At 41.3% G+C, this 21981-nt stretch overlaps 2 protein-coding genes and 1 long non-coding RNA gene across 3 annotated transcripts in view; 1 reads left to right on the top strand and 2 right to left on the bottom strand.

Annotated features, from left to right (window-relative positions):
* The window catches only part of LOC126753868 (uncharacterized), a 118263-nt gene that overhangs the window by 62654 nt on the left and 33628 nt on the right, over positions 1-21981 (bottom strand). The gene's annotated exons all lie outside the window — the stretch shown is intronic.
* LOC126753834 (fez family zinc finger protein erm) overlaps positions 1-21981 on the bottom strand; it is a 68711-nt gene that overhangs the window by 20190 nt on the left and 26540 nt on the right. The window lies entirely within an intron of this gene.
* Positions 8143-11293, top strand: LOC126753835 (carboxylesterase 1E-like). The gene is made up of 3 exons (XM_050465557.1): positions 8143-9337; positions 9882-10343; positions 10397-11293. The coding sequence occupies exons 1-3, from the start codon at positions 8390-8392 to the stop codon at positions 11201-11203; spliced, it is 2217 nt and encodes a 738-aa protein (XP_050321514.1). The 5' UTR covers positions 8143-8389; the 3' UTR covers positions 11204-11293.

The raw sequence follows: 21981 nt of genomic DNA, 5'->3' as shown, positions 1-21981 counted from the left end.
TATGTTGTATATATATGTGTGTTTAGTGAGGAATTGAATAGTTGCATGCACGAATGCGCAGATTTACGGCTAGAAAGGATCTGCAAGCGCACAAATCGCACCGAATGCAACGGAATGCGGCTGTCACTGCAACAAAAGCAAACATACGACTAATTGCGCGCAGAAATCACAGCTAAAATGCGAAAGTGAATGCGAAAATTTGGTGCAGTCGGACGAATAATGGTGCACTTGGACAATGCGAGCGGCTGAATGGAGGCTAGAAGAAAGAGTAGTGTTTTGAAGACGCTGCGAAAATTGGTGTTTGCCTTTGTATGTGTGTATGTGTGTATGTATGTACATGTGTGTAGGTGCAATAGCGATGACAACAACAGACGCAGCAGCGCACAAATCCGATTGTGTGGAGCGAGACCAGCATTAGCCGCTTAAGAGTGCCGCTTATGTGCTAGAAATGTTGTAAATGTATGGGAGTGTATGCATGTCGTATGTGTTGAGGTGCGTGCGTTTGGCGGCAAATTTTCAAAAACTAACAAAATAATAGAAAAAGCATAAATATCTAACTTGTCGAACATCCCTTAAGCTGGTAATACCTTAAACCTTTTGAACTTTACAAGCGAAAGGAGGTTAGCAAAATATTTTCATAAACCTGTACGCACAATAAAATAGATAAACAAAACGCACAAATAAATGTAGTGGCTGTTATGTTTGTTTGTATGTACTATATGTATGGACAAGTATATGAATGGCTGGACGGTTGGATAATTCATATGGACAAGTATATGGACAGTTGGACAATTCAATAGCAAAAAACGTTAGCTGCGGCTGCACGGAAACTATTATACCCTAGATAGGTGCATTTCTTATAACATAAAACGGCATAAAAAGATTTTAACTAGATTTTGATCGGTCAGTTTGTATGGCAGCTATATGCTATAGTGGTGGGATTTGAAAAAAAATTATGAAGATTGTAACGTTGACTCAGACAGGAATCCGTGTCGAATTTCGCGTAGATATCTTCTCAAATAAAAAAGTTTTCCATACAGGCACTTGAGTTTAATTGGTCAGTTTGTATGGCAGCTTTATGCTATAACGGTCTGATCGGCACAATATATTCGAGGATGGTAGCGCTGATTTGGGTAGTCATGTATGTCGAATTTTATGAAGATATCTCGTCAAATAAAAAAGTTTTCCTTACAAAAACTTAATTTTTATCGGTCAGTGTGTGGGGCAGCTATATGCTATAGTGGTCCAATTGGAACAATATCATCAAAGATTGTAGCGCTGATTTGGGTAGTCATGTATGTCGAATTTTATGAAGATATCTCGTCAAATAAAAAAGTTTTCCATACAAAAACTTAATTTTTATCGGTCAGTTTGTGGGGCAGCTATATGCTATAGTGGTGGGATTTGAGCAATATGTACGGAGATTGTAACGTTGACGCAGACAGCAATCTGTGGCAAATTTTATGAAGATATCTCGTCAAATAAAACAGTTTTTCATACAAGAACTTGATTTGGATCGGTCAGTTTGTATGGTAGCTATATGCTATAGATGTTTGATATCGACGATTCTAACATATGAGCTGCTCCTTGAGGAGAAAAGGACCTGTGAAAGATTTCAGATCGATATCTTAGAAACTGAGGGACTTTGCGTACATGTAGAAAGCGGACGGGAATGGCTAAAACCGACTCGGCTGACAAGCTGATGATTTACATATATATAAACTTAATAGGATATCCAATGTTTTCTTCTGGGTTCAGGGTATAAAAATATATATTCAAATGCTATAGTTGTACATACATATAAGTATGTACGTACATATGTAATTGCTATTTGCCCAACATTGCACTACAACAATTCATGGGTCCTTTCCTTATGAATGACCGTCCACTTTTACAAATACAAAACACTGCACTGCTTTCCATTCATAAATGGGTCTGCCAATGCATTCAAACATACTCATGTGTATATGTATGTGTGTGTGCGCTTGTATTAGCCCAGCGATTACCGCATTACATCAACTGTATTATTGGACAAATACTACAAATCAATTGTTTCATTGGCAAATCGGATATTAACAATATCTGTGCTTTGTACTTCCATACACGCGCATATCCACACACACATACATATTTATAAATACACGAATCTACAAAGAAAACACATGTAGTGTTTATTTTCTAACAGAAATAATAAATATTCAATAAACGAGTGTAGGACGAGTGAAGTAGCCACTCGCCGCACATTGCGTTCTCAGCTTCTTCACAGCTGTTTGCTTTCACTCTGCTCCGATTGTTACTATTTGCCCCGCACAATGTGTATTAAACTCCCTCGCACTCACACATACGCGCACACAATAGCCACATATGCAGTGACCAGCGGTGGCTCAATGGTTCTTCCTCTAAATATTCCATTCGGCTGCGCTCGTGTGCTTGTAACACTCTTATGTGCGCATTGTGCTAGAGCCAGTGTTTCCTAGAAACATCTCTTTGAACTGGAAGACAATGTGTTGTAATCGCCGTTGCTTACCACAGATTATGTAAACTGCTTGGCCCTTCCATTGGTCAGTCAGTGGCCGCATGGTCCTTCGTCGTATTAATGTTTAATTTTCATCTTATTGCCGTTGATCCGCCCTATGGCAAACTAATTTTTCCTCTGCTTTACCAATGCTGTATACAACTGTGTGTTTGCACCGTTCCAGCGTAGGTGTAAATCTCCAATTTTAAGGTTAATTTAGGCGGTGTGCTCGGTGACAAACGACAAATTGTTTTATTGGTTTAAGTGGACTTTGATTTTGGCGTATCGGTTCAAACGTAAAGCAAATAGCTGGTAGAGGGACAGAGGATAGCAATGCCAGAAAGCTGAGTAATGATATTTTGAATTTTGATATTTTGTTTTGAAAAAGTTATGAGGAAAGTTCAAAGTCTACGCAATGAATCGATAGAAAAATGTTCGGACTTTCTTATCACTAATTTGGGTTTCTCATCGGTCATAAATATCTATATCACATAGATGACTATCGAAAAAAATCTTGAAATCTGAGTTTTACCTTGTGTTTTAGCGACGGTTCTAACAAGTAAAAAAGGAGTAGATTACACAGACGGCTGTCTTGCTGCATAGAAATACAGGTCCTTAGTAACGTCGGATGGAGCTGAGTATTCGTCAATCAGGACGTCAACGCGAACCTTTAGAGCGACTTGATATCTAATTTTCATCGAGAACATCCCTGCTTCTTAGGACATTTTCTGACATAATGCGATGTGAGATTATTGCTTTAAATACTGCTTGGATATCTACGTATATATTTATCCTTTTTATGTTGTTTCCTGATTGTTAGCTATGTAAACCACTTTCCTCAAAAACCTCGTTTGGAAGATACTGCAGTATTCAGTATGGTTGAAAGGTTGTCTGACTTCCAATTTTTGATCCGTCTGATATTACTAGAGTAAAGTAAAATTTTATCATAGAAAACTGTCTTCGTAAACCTGCTTCTACTTTAGTGGCGTAGACATCGTTTAGGCGGTTATAGCCAAGTATACAACAGCGCGTCAGTCGTTCTTCCTTGTCCCTGTTTGGCGCCGATTGAAGATTCCAAGTCCTTCTCCCCCCGGCGGGTACCGTCTCGATTACTTTCAGAGCTGGAGTGTTTTCATCCATTCGGACGACATGACCTAGCTAATGTATCCGTTGTCTCTTAATTCCCTGAACTATGTCATTGTCGTCGAATAACTCGTAAAGCTCATCGCACTTCCTTCCACCGACTGCGGTATTTGCCGTTGCCAATGCCAAAAGGACCATAAATTTTCCGCAGAACCTTGCACTCGAAATCTCGTAACGCCGGCTCATCAGATGCTGTTCTCGTCCATGCCTCTGCACCATATAGAAAGACGGGAATAATGAGTGACTTGTAGAGTTTGGTCTTTGTTCGTCGATAGAGGACTTTACTTCTCAATTACCTACTCAGTCCGAAGGAGCACCTGCTGGCAAGAGTTATTCTGCGTTAAATTTCGAGACTGACGTTGTTGTTGTGTTAATGCCAGTTCTTTGGACTGACTACGCCTTAGTGGTATATATCTTTGTATAAATGTGTAATTGGAAAAAATTCTATATGCCTGAATGCTCTGACTCTGTTTGAAAAAAAAAATCTTACTACTAATGTCCGCGAACCCTTCAGCAGGTCTCAGGGTCTCTTAACTAGAAGTAAATCACTTCAGAACTGTGCAGTTATAGGATTTTAACTTTACAATCTCTGAGGCATAAACAGATTGCTATGAGCCCGCTTCGCACAAAATCAAATTAGGAAAAAACTCGCTTTAAGTACGCACCAAAACTTTTTCCAAGCCATAGAACATGCATATATTTTAATCAATCTTTGACCACCATTTCGAAAATTTCATTAATTTGTGAGCGGCGCTCAACATTATCTGTGCGAAGAAATCCCCACAACTTCACAAGCCACACGCAGTCGTGCGCCACACGTGAGCATCAGCGATAAACTGAAAATATATATGTTTTTTATTATAATCCCGTTAATTAGTCCAAATTGGTATTTTGCATATTGAGTTCAAGCAAACAAACGAGAACCGCCAAAGCAAACCACAAACTGCAGACCACAAGACACAAAAGCCGAGAGCGGCTTGTCAGCGCATATTAGCAAATATTACAGTTGTAGAAAACAGTTTCAATGCAAGCACGTCTAATCTCTAAATAAAGACGAAGCTTAAGCGAAAATTTAACGCAAAACATCTGTAAATCTCATAATAATTTCGAAAAAGCCGATTCTGCAGATTTACTCGATACACCTTTCGATCGGCTGCGTGGCTGTGAGAGATGCCAATACAGTAGCGGCACGCAGAGCAAGAACAAAAAACATAAATAATTATAGTCTTTGCTTTAATAGAGCCACCAAGTGTGGCAGCTGAAGTCCTGTGGCTCCATTCCCAGCACACAGTAGTCGTGAAGCACACAAGTAAATACAGAAATATCGCCATGTATGCGTAAGGATATGTTTGTGAGTGTGAGTGTGCGTGTACTTTGGTCTTCACATCTCAATAGTTCGCAGGGATTTTCATCAATTTGTGCCACAAATTCGGATAATTGGCAATTTTCTTTTATTAGCCGCTGCCGCTGCCCTTTGCTACCGTTTCTCTACACAAACAGTGTTGCTTACATGGTTATTATGTTGTTGTGTGTTGTGAGCATGTACTCACTGACCGCTGCCATTGCAAACAACTTAATCCTCTTGTTCCAGAGCCACAAAAGAAAATTGCAGATGAAATTGTCAAAACATTTACCTACTCGTAAAGTACTCGCCAGCCTTTGATTGTAGCCGCTAATAGCGAACAAATACTCTACTTTTTATATTTATTATTAATTTAGTTGGGAAAAATCATATTCTCAGGCTATTGTAGGTGGTTCATAAAAATAATTGTTGGCAGATAATTTTTACACTTGTATGAACTCATAAGTCGATGGCGAAAATTTGAAAGAGAAAAGACACTAAATTAAAAAATAAATATAAAAAAATACTGTGGGAAATTTAATTTGCACAACACCGGACATTGGTCAAGTGTAATGCTGGGGTTAAGGGGTTGAAAATGGCTCTTACATCTCCTTAGAAATCTACGCAAACAGTTTTTTGTCTGCAGGACTAAAAATCGGCGTTTACTTAGGTCGAGTATAGTAGATCTAGTATTTTCTAGTTTACTTAGGCCAGGGCTCAGCGCCGGTTCCTTACAACAAGCAAGACATTTTTCGAACATTATCTAAAGTGATTGCCGAAGTCGTCGTCAAAAGGAGTGTCTCTCAAACGAAGCTCTTTTCTTCTTTTCATTGGTTGTGGTTTTCACAAACCCAGCGCACAACCGTGGGAAGGGGACGCTTCGCCTTCTCACTTTAGCTCGCCTTCAAACAGATGGTTTTTTGCTACCCAGAGGATACCTGGTTTAGGACCGGAAGTCGTTAGCTGCTTGACACATATATAAATGAATAATTTCTGGGCACTCCCAAGTGAATGGCGCTCACTTGCGTGGACTTCTACACACGGTTCCATCCTTTCTACAGATATGCGCTGGTGGTTTCGGACAAGGCGACTCCCTATCGTGCGACTTCTTCATTCTACTGCTGGAGAAAATAATTCAAGCTGCAGAGCTTAATCGAGCAGTTAGAGCGGCTGGCGTACACCGATGATATTGATATTATTGTCCTCAACATCCGCGCCTTTATAACTGCTTTCTCCGAACTGGAAATATCTCTTGTCATCAAATTAACTGTTGTGGCACTCGCTACTGGACTTCCACGTCACTGTTGACAGTCATAACTTCAAAGTCGAAGATAATTTCGTCTATCTTGGAACCAGTATTAACACCAACAACAACTCGATATCCAACACAGAATAACTCTTACCAAAAGGTGCTACTTCGGACTGAGTAGAAAATTGAGAAGTAAAGTCCAAGTCAAAAACCAAACACTATAAGTTCCTCATTTGTGCCGTCCTGCTATTAGGTGCAGTGACGTGGACAATGACAACATCTGGTGAGTTGACGTTACGAGTTTTTCGAGAGAAAGGTTCTGCGGAAGATATATGGTCCTTTGTGCTTTGGCAACGACGAATATCGCATTCAATGGAATAAAGAGCTGTCCGAGTTATACGACGAATTGACATAGTTCAGTGGATTAAAAGACAGCGGCTACTTTGGCTAGGTCAAGTCGTCCGAATAGATGAAAACTCACATCGCCACAGCACCCGTCGGGGGAAGCAGAGGAAGAGGAAGATTCTTACTTCGTTAGAAAGACCAGGTGCAGAAGGACCTCTTTTCGCTTGGAATCACCGATTGGCTCCAAATAGCAAAAACGAAGAACGACTGGCGCGCTGTTGTAGACTCGACTATAACTGCGTAATCGATATATGTAAAGAACGGGAACGGCCCCTGATGTTTATCCAGCCAAGGCCTGTCAACTCCACAGTATTCCTCAAAATTACTTCAAGGCTGATTTTTAGATTACAATAAAAGACTCAGACCAGCAGCGTCATCCTAGTCATATAGGATTTGAAAGAAATGAAAAGGCAGACAAGATGGCCCACTCGATGGCAGCAGGAAGCACAATTCTCCTAAGCTACACAGCAACACAGGGCATACTACAAAGTTACGTTGGAGTAGTGTTGATCGTGGACAGAGCGAAAAGAGATTTTAGTAATATTGTACAAGTCAACACACGCTGGAACATTATCTATGCGAATACACAGTCTTCAGCCGGCTGAGGCGGATTGTATTCCACAGCACCCAATGCCTCAACTCAAGAGACATTGAGCGGATGGAGTGGAGAAAAATCAGGTTATTTAGCAATTCCACTGAGTTGCTGCATAAGGCTGTATTTGGTGGTATAAGTGCGTCTGCCTGAAGTCCGGTGCTCAGGCGCCTACTTTTCCAGCCAAACTACCAATTACACCGTAGCGTTAATCATTCACTATTCAAATGTTTTCTGGCATTCCGGGAACGACGTTATTATAGTACTATATTCTCATTGCTGACAAGTTTTTCCTAACAGACATTTGATTGATATACCGGATTCAGACTAATGAGCTAAATATGAGTCAGCATCTAAAGATCCGTTTGAGGGCTCTAAAATTACAACACTGCGGCTACGAGGTCATGCAATAATGAATGACAAATAATTTATTTATATGATAGTAGTATGTATTATACATTTCACGCATGATCTGGAGAACGCGCGGAAGAAATTTAGCCTAAAGCTGTAGAATACAAATGCAGCCAACTTAGTTACTAGACGGATTCAACGCATATCAATGTTACCAAACAACGAAGCGTCAATTAATAACAATAAAAAATTGCAGCTTCCAGTTATAACAGTACTTCTAACAAACTGCACATTATTATGTATAACAACAACAAAGGCTTCGCGATAAATCTGTGTTTTTTATTTATTCCTCACATTGTTTAAGCTTGAAGATAATTCAATATATGGAATTACCGAGTGCAAACCCAGCTAATTATATCAACGAAATGACAGAGCAAAATAAAACAGTAGAAAATATATTGTATATATGCTGGATATATACGCGATATACAGCATTAGTATTCGTATTTGAAACTAATCTGCATTCAGCGGCAGCAATCATCAGCGGTAGGGTAGCTGGACGTCGCTATCGCTACGATACATCCAAAAAGCGGAGAGAGGGGCGCGTGCGGAGCTTGCGTGCCTGAGCATTCTGAGCTGAGCCGGCAACTCACACGCAAAGCGCTGGAGCGAAACACTTGTTCGTTTGCAGGGCGCGTCGTCAGTTACTGTTTGACATTCGCTTTAAAAACATACGACAATTGCTCCTCCAAAGTAATCACGCTCGCAATAACCGCACAACAATTAATCGTTATGGCTACGCAAGCTCAAGCATATTCAGTGAATTTTATTGCCACCAAAGTGCTTAAACTGCTTTTTGCTTTTGTGATTTTGGCAAGCGCGTTAATTTTCTGTGATGCGTCACCTGCGGAAGACGGTTTGCAGCATAAACGTGTAAAACGTATTGTGGGTGGTCGCCAATCGAAAGCGCCACCACCTGACGATCCGGTCGTATTTACGCGCACCTTCAATCGCGATGCACGCGTCGAAGGTTTTCGCAATGTACGCACCGGCATCTACTCATTCCTCGGCATGCACTATGCCGAACCGCCAATTGGTCTATTGCGTTATGCGCGTCCAGTCTACAAGCGTATGGCTGGTGATATTAATGCGACACAATATGGCGCGCCCTGCGTACAACCGGATCCATATGATCCGAGACGCGTAGTGGGTAATGAAAATTGTTTACTACTGAACGTGTTTACGCCACGTATGCCGGATGAAAGCACCGGTCTGCCAGTCTACGTTTGGATACATCCAGGTGGGTTTCGTTATGGTTCCGCAGCGCAATATGATGCGACACCTATGGCGCAGCAAGGTATAATAGTCGTAACGCCACAATACCGGCTTGGTTCGTTGGGTATTATGGGTGATGGCACCAAGGAGTTCGATGGCAATTTGGCGATCTTCGATATGGCTGCGGCGTTGCGTTGGGTTAACGACTATATACATCATTTTGGCGGCGATCCAAAACAAGTCAAGGCAATTGGTCATGGTTCGGGCGCAGCGAGTGCAATGTATTTGTCGATGTCACGCTCGGCACGTAGCGCGAGTGATATATCGGGTGTGGTGGCGATGTCCGGTACGGCATTGTCGCAATATGCGACCGACAAGGAGCCCGTACAGAGTGTGGAGGAGGTGGCGAACATTAATGGTTGTCCGACAACGAATGAGTTGGCGATTGTGCAGTGCTTGAGAGAGGTACGTATACAATTTATATATTAATTTTATGTATATGTATATGTCATATTAATTGTGAGCAAATGTGCCCGAAAGCAGCTGTGTGTAGAAAAAAGTGGATTCGCAACGAGTTTTGGCAATTAGAGCGTAAAATATAGGGTTTTGACAGCTTCTTATCGACTTTGGTATTAAACGAATTGAATAAAAAAACTGGTCGTACATTAAGTTCAGTTCTAAAAGCTACTTAGAGCTAAGCTGATAACAATTATTTAGTAATAAAAAGAAACAATCTAAACTCGTTAATTTTCTTAAGTCAAAACTCTGCACTTTTAAATCTAATCAGGATTAATACTGGGAGGTAAGAAGGTTTAAAGTAGACTAGTATCGAGATCTAGTATCGAGATCAGATCAATTCATGTGCGTCCAAACCTATCGGGAATTAATTCAGAGCCTATGATCTACATCCTAAAAAATTAGTTAAGGAAAGTGAGCTACCATTCAGCAAAAAATATATGCTTCCAGTAAAGTCTCCAACAATTACAACACTTTTTAATATTCTTTTCAGAAACCTGCTGAGGAAATTATACAAAATGACTCGCAAGTCCAAACAGAACGTCTCGCCGGCCGCGCCATTGTTAAAGGTCTCACTGGCAGTGCCGGTTTCACGCCGCACATCGAGGGCGAAAACGACGGGCGTGCCTTGCCAAGCTTAATTGTGGGTGCACCAGAAGAACAGCTGCGCAGTGGTAACTTTACACCCATACCGTTGTTAACGGGCGTCACAAAACACGAGACCGCGAACGCAGTTAGCATCGGCACGCTCAATCGTATCTTCGGTTCGGTAGAACAATTTCTTAATTCACTCACCGACGTGCTGAAAGATTTAACAGGCTTTTTGCGTGTCGATAAAGTCACAGGAGAAATCTTAAAACCCGTCTTGCCCGGTCTAACATCGGCTTTGACACCTACGCTTAACGATCTGCTCAAAGTACCGGAGACATTAAATGTGGGCCAAGTTTTGTCGAAGGTATTTCTATATTTTTTTATAAATACAAATTACTTGAACTTGATCTCGTTTAGGTTGTTGAAACCACCACCGATATACTCTTCAATCTGCCCGCTGTTCTAACCACGCAAGTCTGGTCTCAAATCGCACCTTCATTTATGTATAGCTTCGAATATAACGGCACACATTCGAAGGGTATACATTTCTTGCGTGGTCTACCGATCGTTTCGGAGCAAGCTGGTAATAACAATACAGAAATAGTGGCGCATGGTGACGAACTCGGCTATATGTTTGATGCAAATGATCTATTCGGCAATCCTATAGCCGAAGCAAAGCTGGTCGATGAAGAAGAACTGACAGTGCGTAAAAACTTGATTGATATGTTGGTGACTTTCGCCAAATCAGTTAGCACGGAAAATAAAAAGGAGACTGGCGGCGCCTCGCTTTTTAAAAGCGTGACCGGCAAAGGTGTGCCCTTCATAAAAGTGAATACGGAATTAAGTGCCGACAGTGATTTCCGTTTTTGTGAGCTCTCAGTGTTAGGCGCCTCATTAACACCGCTGACTTCCACGACTTGTGAGAGTTTGGGCGGTTTGCTGACACCGTTAACGGGTGTAGTTGGTGGAGCGCTGGACGGTGTTGGCGGCGTGCTCGGCGGAGGTGATGGAGATAATGGCGGAGTAGTGGATAATCTTGGAAATACTTTAGGTGGTGTGCTGGGTGGTGATGGTGATAGACCTAATCAGAGACCCGGCGGACAGTCAAATGGCAGCGGTGGACTGCTTGGTAGTGCAGGTGGTAGACCTGGTGGTGGTCGGGGATCCGGCGAACAATCGAATGGCGGTGGTGGTTTGCTTGGTGGTGGTGGTTTGCTGGGTTGAAATAAATGAGCTTTGTATACATTTTTTTGTAAACAAATAACCAAAAAATTTAATAAAATCAGATGAATCTGCAAACTTAATTGCAATAAATATATGAGTTTTCAAAACCTATACTAAAGAATATGAAACTACTAATAAATTATATCAGGCTCAACCTTAAACTTTCGATATGCTTCTGGAGTGTTGCAGTCTATGTGAGTTATAGGTGGAACACACACGCTGACGTTATCTAGCATACCGCCCGCTGTTCTGAAGGAATTAAATACTATAGTAGGTTGAAGAAGGATGGATGAAGTCATGCATAGAAGTTCACGCAAGTGAGGAACGTTCTCTGACTGCCATTCAATTGGGAGTGGCCAGAAACGATTCTTTTATATATGGCTCAAGCAACTCACAACTTCCGGTCTTAGACCAAATATCCTCTGAGTAGCCAAAAAACATCCGCTTGAAGGCGAGCTAAAGTGAGAAGGCGAAACATTCTCTCCCCAGGGTTGTGCGCTGGGTTTGGGATCTGCCACGTAAAAGCCCCTACAAATGAACAGGAAGCAACAGCCTCGGATATGAAGGACCTGGCTTCGCTTTGAATCTCCAATTGACGCAAAAAGAAGAAATGACTGGTGCGCTCTTGTTAATTCAGCTGTAACCGGTGTCTACACCAGTAAAGCTGAAGAAGAATGTTCAAGGGCAATGCCGGAAAACTCTGGTTTGTATCGGCCTATAAGCCGCACGATGACGAGGTGGAGCTAGGTCCAGTGATGCTGAAGAAGATTCCTGCGAAGGTCCGACGAACGAAGACCAGCGTCATTGTTTATTTGGATGCGAACTCAAGGCACACGGTCTGCGGAAGCTTGAACATACTAAAAGTTAGCGGTGAGTCACTTTTTGAGTTCATTTGTAGTGAAGATCTCTAAATTAATCACAGAAGAAACTCACCCACTTTTGTAACAGTCGGTGAAGAAACTCTTGATTTCACTTTGGCATCCCTTAATCGCTGAATGGAGGGTTCTTAATGACCATACCTTTTGTGATCATAGGTACATTATATATCTATCCAAGCAAGATCCATCGATTTTGGAACCAGGTGGAGGCGACATAACCCTTGGAAACCACGTAGCGAAAGAAGAAACCTTTTGCGCTGTTGTTAAGTCTTGTTGACTCGCCAATTGAAGATCCCTTTTATGCGTTACCTTATTTTAAGTCACAAATGTTACTTACAAACATTTTTTGTGATCTGTACTTGGAGGGATGTTCTCTACTCATCCTGAAACAATATCACATCTCGCTTGGGTACGAAACTGTTTCGATAGAGGCTAGATGTATTGTATACATATGTATATATTTTGAGGGCTATGAGTGTCATCGGGTTTGGCTCAGATCTTATTTAGATTAGAATCGGAAGTAGATATATTTAACATTAGAAATTAGCCAAAACATGTTTTTTTCGAAAATATGGCAAGGAACAGAGCTTCCTTGAACGTGCTCTAATCTAAATGAAACTAAAATTACTCGACAAAGTATAACCCCGGACATATACGAAATAAATGAAGCGTTAATTATAACGGTTTTATTAGTATTTTCTATTTCCGCAAGTCTCATTATTTTTGACACATCTATTATCAATTAATTTCCAACTCGGATATGCAGAAAATCAAATCACTTCCACTTAATAAAACCTTAAGCACACCGAGGTACATCATTCCACCCACAACGACAACAGCAATTACTACAACCAGAAGCCAGCAAACATATAATTTGCGTTAAACCATAAATACCGTGTCTGCAGCAACGCCCACTCACCACAGTTGCGACCTCACACCCCAAAGCTGACACAACAATTTTGACACGTACTTGAGGGCTGTCAAAATTCATACGTTCCTCCGCTTAACGCACGACGACGCGGCTAAATGAGTGTGTTAATAAGTAAGCAGGCGAAATATGTTCACAACCACAACAACAGTACAACAAAAATACCAACAAAATCCACCACAGCAATCGAATGGCACAGCAATCTGGAGCAACAGCAGCCAATTATGCGGAAAATGTGCGAAAAGAATTTCATGACATATGAGGAAATCAGCAATTTGCGAAAGCGTAGCCGAAGAAAGGCGAAACCATACCGAGTCGACAAGCAAAAAATACAAAAAAAGGAACAAAAAACGAGGAAAGAAATCACAACTTGTACTAGGAGGGCGCTCATGCTGGCGCGGGTTGGCAAGCTGACGCATTGACGCTTTGGCGTTTCGTCCAAACCACCGACAGGCTGGCGAATTGGTGAAAATCAGTTTGAATGGGTGGATGTGAACAAGTGCTAAAAGCCGATTTCACTGTAATTACAATTCACACACCGAGTGCGGTGAGGGCTATTGTAATGAGTGCGTGGTGCAATCGAGGTAGAGGCAGGGAAGAGGTGCGACCGGCAGGGTGGTAAATGAAAACAAATGCCAGCAAAGACAAGGAAACCATAGAACATGGCAAATCTGGCAAATGTGTTCTTTTTGTTTGAGAGCACTTAAGAGACACCACGACCACCACCACCGATAGCAGCCGTGGTAGCAGCACTGTTATGGACCACGAGCTGCAGACGCCCACAACACAACGCAGCAAACCGCCCAGCCGAGCGCTTAACACAGAGCAAATGACAAGCTTAACCGCACGACGTGCAAATAAAAGCGCACACAAAGCCACGCAAAGCGTCGGCAAGTGGATGCGAGCGACGGTTTGAGGTCCCGCCGCTTGTGCTTCTTTACAAATCGACCGCAGTGGCGGGGAAAAAGTGACGACCAAATAAAAACTTTCGCTGGCAAGTAGCAAAAATCACGACGGCGCGTGTATTCCAAGTATTACAACAACAACTACGATAGCAACAATATAATGCTAAGCCGCTGTCGGCTTGGCAAGTGAATCTCGGTCACATTTTGCGCATCCTCACACCCCGCTCACAACTTCCTCCCCGCACTCACTTCCTTTCCGAACACTGGCGTTGCGTCGCTGCCGCCGCGGCAGCAATAGAAATGTCATAAACAAACCGATTAAATGTGTGCATGACAAGAATAACAATAACAATAATACCGCATATAAAAGGTGGGCGCTAAAAGAAAGGGGTGTGACAACAACTGCCAACACCAACAAATTCAAACCATTTGATTGTCGCAGAAACTCCAAAACTCGACTCCAACCACGGCCTAAAAAACGCCTTACAACAAAATAACCAAGTGCCTGCGTGTGTGCGGTTTAAAAGGTAGAAGTTGTTGTTGTTGTTGCACACACCAGTTTTTAAATGTCACAATTATTTGGCATACAAATGGGATTAAAATTAATGTCAGCGTCGTGCAACGGTACGGCAGTTGAAGTTGTTGTGAGAATCTGAAAACATTTAAAGGATTACAACAACAACACGCAGCTACTGTCTTTATCCGGCAGAAAGTTTACAAAATTGGTCGTTGGTTGTTGAGTGTTTTTGACATAATTATAGGGATTTCGAATCTGAATCGGAGAACGACGTCGCTCAAATGCAGCCAAAGTTTTGTTGTACCACAACACGAACATACTGTTTTCATCATAATCCGAAAATCCGACTCTTAATTTAGAGTCTGAGTGTTGAGGGTTATTTTATGTGTACCCAGCCCTAAATATACGGAGTTTAAGGACAAGTAGAGGACACGAGGTCTTTAAATACTGAATCATCTTCAAGTAGACGACTGTTCTGCTATAAAAGCTTCGCTCAGAAGACGGCGATCAAGTATTACATACAAGTATGTTACTATTAATGCACTTACTACTAGATTGGAGGTAGAAACAAGCAGTTCTCTAAATTATAGGTTATGCTGGACCTAGTTTTCGAACTCAAACCGTGGTGACATTTCAGATTAGGTTAGGTTAAGTGCGGGGGAATCCCACTTAGACTATTATGTACAGTCTTTTGCCAAAAAAGAAAAACCTCCTGAAATTGAAGATCAGCTATCAGCAAAAACGTCCAGAACCTATCACAAATCTACTTAGTTGTTTTATTTCTACTTCAACTATTTCACCTGGATGTCTAAAAATTGGAGATCCGAATTTTTTTTCCTTAATCTAGCAAAAGTGGGACATTTAAGGAGGAAGTGTCGAGAAGATACTTTCTCATATTCTTCCAAATAGCTGATGCCGCTGATATCTCATAAAATATTCACTCTTACTGCATCCAGTTAAAACTCCTACAACTACTGAGAGGTGAACCTTTCTGAAAACGAAGCTGCCCCTATGACTCTTACGATTAACCCTGAGTCAGAAGAACCGCGCTTGTTGATTTGGTCTGAGGCGCAACAGGCCAGTAGTGCACCAGAGGATGGCAATTCAGCAGTTATTCAGACTGGAGTACCTGTTTCAGCGAACTTGTCAACCTTACAGTTTCCAGCAATACCGCTATGGCTGGCCACCCAAACCAATTATAAAATAGCTCGATAATAGAGATAAGTAGCCTGGACATCCTTTCTCTAGTTTTGACCGCACAGAAAGCAAACTCAATGCTAATCTCCACTATTGGAGTGGATAGTCATTGCTCTGCAGGAACAATAGATCCTCAGCAGTCACCTTCGCTTGAAATGTGCAGTAGTCAGAAGCTCTGGATTTGAGGGAAAGTTTACGACAGTGTACTCCTCCACCAATCCTCTCCGCAAGCATTAATCCATCCGTAAAAAAAGTTCACGGTCGCTTCCCTCCAACGACCAGTAGTACCTTCCCATGCCTTCCTCGAAGGCATGTAAGCAGAGTAGAGACAATCCACGTTTTCTGGAATAAAATCAAAGTGAGTGAGGATTCCACAGTGAGCCAGGCTCTCAGTTATCTAAGTGACATTTCGAGCGAATGGAGGCAAAATCAAAAAGGATAAAGGTACAATGAATTGATATTGCACTCGATATCAAAATCACAGTCGCCGAAAGAACGATTTTCCATAACCTGAGGATATAATTGCATTAGTTCCTCTTTTAATGGAACATATTTTGGAAGCCATCAGTATATTAAGAACTTGAGTTGAGAACAAGGACCATTGTAGCATTCTAAACATATTTATCTAGACCTCACTTCGACATAAAAGAAATATGCAAATGCAAGAAGGTATGCTTGAAGCCTAAGTCCTACCTACAGTAGATGAAGAACTTGAGTTGAGTCCTATAGTCATTGTAGCATCATAAAATCATATTTGTCTGGACTTCATCCCAATAAGAGAAGTCTTCTATGAAAAAGTAAGTCAGGTTGGAAAACCCAAACTTGGTGATTCAAAAAAGTCGATATGAGCGGATGGACCTACATTTTGTTCATCAAGATTAACGAGAGCTATGTGTCTAGTGTAGAACGAGAAGAACCCACTTCATTTCTTTCATGAAATAAAAGATTTTAGCTCTCATCCTATTCTTACAATGATACAAGGAAAGAAGAGAGGTTTTAAGTATTGTATAGGTATTCGGAGAGTACAAGAAGCACAAAGGTCCATTTTTTTATCTTTTGGGAATATAAAAGAATGAAGCGTTATCAAAAACTCGCGCAAAACTTTTGAAAAGAAATAAAGCGAACATACATAGATCAAATAGGAGAAAGAGAACTCAAAGACATTCATATCGACTTCTTACACAATAACTAGGTAAACAGACCGTGCATTCTGTTAGCTCAAAATTATGAAAGGAATATATATTCGAAAATAATATCTTCGGAGAACTATCTCTATATATTAAGGAGGCGATCAGGCAGTCCATGAAAATAGTGGAACAAATCATCGGAGGCGATCAGCCAGTCCTTATTTAACCAACCCAAGGAAATGGTGATACCAATGGATATGATGAAAGTATTCGGGAAAATAAAAGAACTGAAACGATATTAAAGGCTCGCACAAAACCTTCCGAGTGAGACAAACTGAGACAACAAAGATTTGATTATTGTTTTTTTAGCACAGAAGGACTATTCTACATAACACCGGTGCTGAGAGGCACCTGTCAAAGAGTGACATTTTTAATGAAACTTTTTGAAGTGGAAAGATTCCATGCCTTGAATGATTCGATCGCTTGTGATATATAATATTTGTATTAACATAACAAATTAGTGAAAGGATATGATGTGAAGTATTTATGAAGACAATATTTACAAAAAGTAAGAGTGTGCCCTGTGCTAGAAAGTGGGGCAAGCATTACAAATAAAGGTGTAGGATTACATTGGAAATATGCTTACATTCAAATATTTAAATATTTGTCTGTATGTAAATAGCCAATATTCAGTATTTCCTGTAATAGAGAGCGCCAGGAGTGCGGCTATGTTTGCAGAACTCTTTCACACGCCTACAAACATCAACAAACATACAAACATGATACTTCCGCTAGAGAAAAGACTGTCAAACGACTGACATCGAAGGGTTGTACGGCGCTCGCTATATCCCGTTGGCGCTGAGAAAATCGCACCAGCATGTGGAGAGGACATACGTACAAACATAGGTATAGAGTTACAGTGTTTTTTGTTATTTTTTTCTGCTATTGATTCAGAACCAGTAAACAAGTCAAATGTGGAAACGTGTGTCGGCGTTCTTTCTTCCCATTTTTTTTTTTGCAGTTTTTTGAGATAAGGTATTTGGGCCCGCTTATTACTAACAAGTATGTAAATAGCGTAGCGCACGCGCTTGTCCTTATGTAAGAGGCGTTTGTAGCGCTAACGCCGCTGACAAGTGAGCGTGTAATCACTGACCGTGTGAGCCGGCTAGTTAGCGAGCAAAGGTGGTAGGCGTGCAGACGCAGTCATAAATGGGCGCGGAGGGTGCGTTCACAGTTTTTTTTGGTGGTGTTGTTGTTTTTGTTACAATTTAAGCGCATTATGAAAAGCGTTTATATGCTCGTTTGACCAACCCAGCAAAAGGAGCTGGTGAATAGGAAAAATGTTAAATGGCAATAAATATAGTTCCGCTCTCCGCCACGTTCGCCTGCTACTGCTACTGCCGCTTGTTGTTATTGTTTAATGGCCACTTCCGTTTTTGGCAGCTATACAATTAATTGTGACAAATTGAACGCCGTCGGTCGGCTGGCGCACGCGACAAACACAATTTGAACATCTTCCGGCTGTGGCACGAACACAAACACATACATACATACATATGTATATGTACATATAGAAGTGAAGTTCGCGCGAATTGGGTTGACGTTGACGCCACTCGCAGGCAGCGCAAGGCAGAAATGGCTTTATTGGGTGGTCGTTGGGTTAGTACGCCTAAAAAGTAACGGAAGTTATAAAGTTATTGCTGTTTGCTTTTGTGCGAACATCTTTGGCATGTTGTTGTTGTTTTCTTATTAATCAACTTAATGTCCTCATGACCACTTGCCACATTTATTGGCTATTTATTTTGATGTATTTTGTGTAAATAGACATGCGCAACTATTTCCGTTTTTTTGATTTATTGGCGGTGCGCCCAATATCCGGTCGACTGTGGTGTTGGGCTTAGCAGTATGTGGCATGTCAATATCTACTTATGCTCGTACGTCTGAAGTCAAGTGTGTCAGGACGACCTGTTCATTAGTCTTTGTTTATGTAACTGGTGAGAAAATTGCCTTTTTCAGATACTCAAATGAGAATTCTTTCTTTATTTTCCTTCACTGCTGTGTATTGATGTTATACGGGAAAATAAGTCCCTTCTAAGTGTTGTTGTAGCGGCAGAAAAAATTCATGAAGTGATTTCGAGCCATGATGCCGGGTTGACAGTCCTCTTCCGGATAAAAATCCGCGTCTGTTCCGGTTACTTAGACCCGATTGACTTGAGAACGGGTTTCTTCGATGGTCATGACTTTCGTCTGTAGCTATGAACCGCTGCTTGGTTACGAACTCAACACACGACAATACGATGGGCAAATAACAATGTTGAAACCATCAAAAAAAGAGACCGGAACAAATAATAATCCGAAGGTGCCAAGTCTGGAGAATATGGTAGATGTGGTAGTTCTTGAATGGGATAAATTGCAGAAGCTTTTGGCGAGTCATCAAACTCGCATTAGCTTGATGGAATACTACAACTTTTCTATTGATCTATTCTGGACGCTTATGTTTGAGTGCATCACGAGATTTTTCCAGCTGATCACAACTTCAGAATTAAACGTGGTAACATAGTAGGCCAAAAGCTCAAAATAATCCTTTGAAATTTCACCAAACAGACAATATAACCTTTTTTGGTAACTATCGGCCTTCGAAGTGGTATTGTGTTAGTTCAACAATTTAGAGCACAATAGTAGCTTTACGTTCCTGTAAACAGCCCACTCTTCGTCGCCAGTAACAATGCGTTTCTAAAATGGATCAAATCACAGTCGTTAATGCGACGAGAAGGAATCCTATGACCGACGATTGGAATTTAAATGTGCTCTGTCCCATCCACAAAAAAGTAGACCCAACAATCTGTGGGATAAGCCTCCTCAACATATAAGGCTCTATCGAGCGTATTGTGTCAAAGATTAAAACTCGCCGTTAACAAACCGATACATTGACCTTATCGATATGGCTGTAGGCGTGGAAAATCAACAACTGGTCAGATATTTCCCATGCGCCAAATCTAAGAAAAGACCCGTGAAAAAAGGAGCCGTTCGATACCAAACGAGATTTCAGACAAGTCGACTCCCTATCGTGCGACTTCTTCAATCTGCCTCTGGATAAAACAGTTCGAGCTGCAGAACTGAATAGAGAAGGTACAATATTCTATAAGAATGCACAACTGCTAGCGTACGCCGATGATATTGGTACTTTGGCCTCAACAATCACGACATTAGAGGCATGGACGATGAAAACATCTGAAGAGTCGGTGTTACGAGATTTCGAGTGAAGGATTCTGTGGAAGATTTATGGTTCTTTGTCGCGTGAATTACACACTTAATCTAACCTAACTTAAACGAGGTACGATCAACAGGGGCATAACTGGGAAATGAAAGACCTGTTACACAGGAATATAAGAGACATTTCGCTGAATAAAAATGATAACAAACATTGCCCATAACATTTAAAGTTTCTGTGTTTTTCTTAAAAACAAAGTAGGCAACCTCGAAATGGATCTCCTTTATTATGGTCATTATTAATTTTATTTTAATTAATCTATTTTAAATTAAGTTAAAAAAATTTGGTCACCTGATGTTTGGTTGGCTTCTATTGAGCTCTTATTGGTTTTTCAAATTGTGAGGAACTCTATCTAGGCCGGTTCATATTTCTAACGACCTCTACTTGGAGGATTAATAAGTATGAAATTGACATAAGCGAGTGAATGTAGGAAACAGAAGCCCATGTTTCGACATATCATACGAAAAAGGCCCCTGCTTATCAATGAAAATATCGAGCCTACACTGAAACAATTTTTTCTAGTTGGTAAGAAAAAGATCTTCGCTTTTTATGTTTATGAAATCGAATTCGCATTCTCCAACTAGGTTGAGTCTAATACGGTGGCCACATTTCTACTGAGTTTGGGTTCAGTTCTAATAAATTTTGAATTCGGCAAGACATTTTTCTCTTTCTCCCTTGCATTTTAGACCACTTCAACATTTAAAATCCTTTGTGTTCTGTGTTTACATAATATAAATATTTCTATTCAAGACTTAACTCCCTCAATCTATGAATCACAATTCTTTGATAACCCACGTCTCTTTCATTATTAACAGTCATATTTACTCAAAATTGTTATTTGTGCCAATTCAAGAGCAATTTTTCCGCAATAAAAGAGCTAATTGCTTACAAATTCAACAGCGTAAAATCCGTATTGTCAACAAGCAAGAGAGCGCGCAGCTGTCAACCGAGGCCAAGTGCAAATACTTCAGATTGAGATTGAGCAGCTTGTAACGCCTCTCCGCCGAGCGTCTATACTTAAATCTGCAGATGTAGAAAACGCGAGCGTCACAACTCCCAACCGAGGGCACGCGCTCAAATTAAAAATCTCGCCTTACGCAAATGCACATGTCCTTTTAATTGCTACATATGCGACCGGCAGCAAGAAATGTAAACGGAGCGCGCAAGACACAACCAAATGCCTCTACAATGAACGCCTTCAATTTTCAGCGCTTTTGTTGTCGTTGTTGCTGGCTGCTGTTGCGGCGATCGTCCCGGCGCACGCGTCTGCAGGATCAGCCCTCAAATGTCAGCGCAACGCAACGCTAAGCGCTGCTAAGATATTGCAAATAAATTTCATAAGAGCCAAGCTATCAAGAGTGTAGAAGGGGCACTCATTGTCTCGCGTCTTCCGGTATGCTACGAGCGGCAGACAGTCGACGTAAGCCGTCGAGCAAGACGAAACAGGAAGCAAGGTGTGCGCCAAATGCAATCGAGCTAACGCGATCATTGTTATGAGATGAAAGTGGTGGTGCTGATGTTGGTGGTGGTGATGGTGGTGCTAATGGTGATGTACGCGATCATTGTTGCGTGCAGCTGCCGCCAACTCAAATCAAAAGCCATCCGCGTAACATAACAAAAGCTAAGTGGTATGTTTATGCTTAAAGAAAATAGCACACGAGATATCAGCAAGAATTATTTCAAGAAAATGTGCGGGATATGAAAGCGTTATGATCACTTTGTGGGTTTTGCGCTAACGAACCGGTTCTAGCGCCACCACCCGGCGAACTCAAATATGCGTGCGGGCATGCTTATTATCCTCTTCATTTAAAGGACATGTGCCAGAAGGAGTAATGTGAGGCGCGAACCGGTGCGCCGTTAACATCTTCGGCGCAAGCGTTTTGTCGCACCTTGAGTTGGGCGTGTACGAGATCTCAGTCAGCGATGTCTTCAACCCACTTTTCCAATCCCGTATG

The sequence above is a fragment of the Bactrocera neohumeralis genome, chromosome 3, assembly GCF_024586455.1.
Source record: "Bactrocera neohumeralis isolate Rockhampton chromosome 3, APGP_CSIRO_Bneo_wtdbg2-racon-allhic-juicebox.fasta_v2, whole genome shotgun sequence".
Taxonomy (NCBI): Eukaryota; Metazoa; Arthropoda; class Insecta; order Diptera; family Tephritidae; genus Bactrocera; species Bactrocera neohumeralis.
Note: the sequence above shows the minus strand (reverse complement) of the source record. Positions and strands in the feature narration are given on the sequence as shown.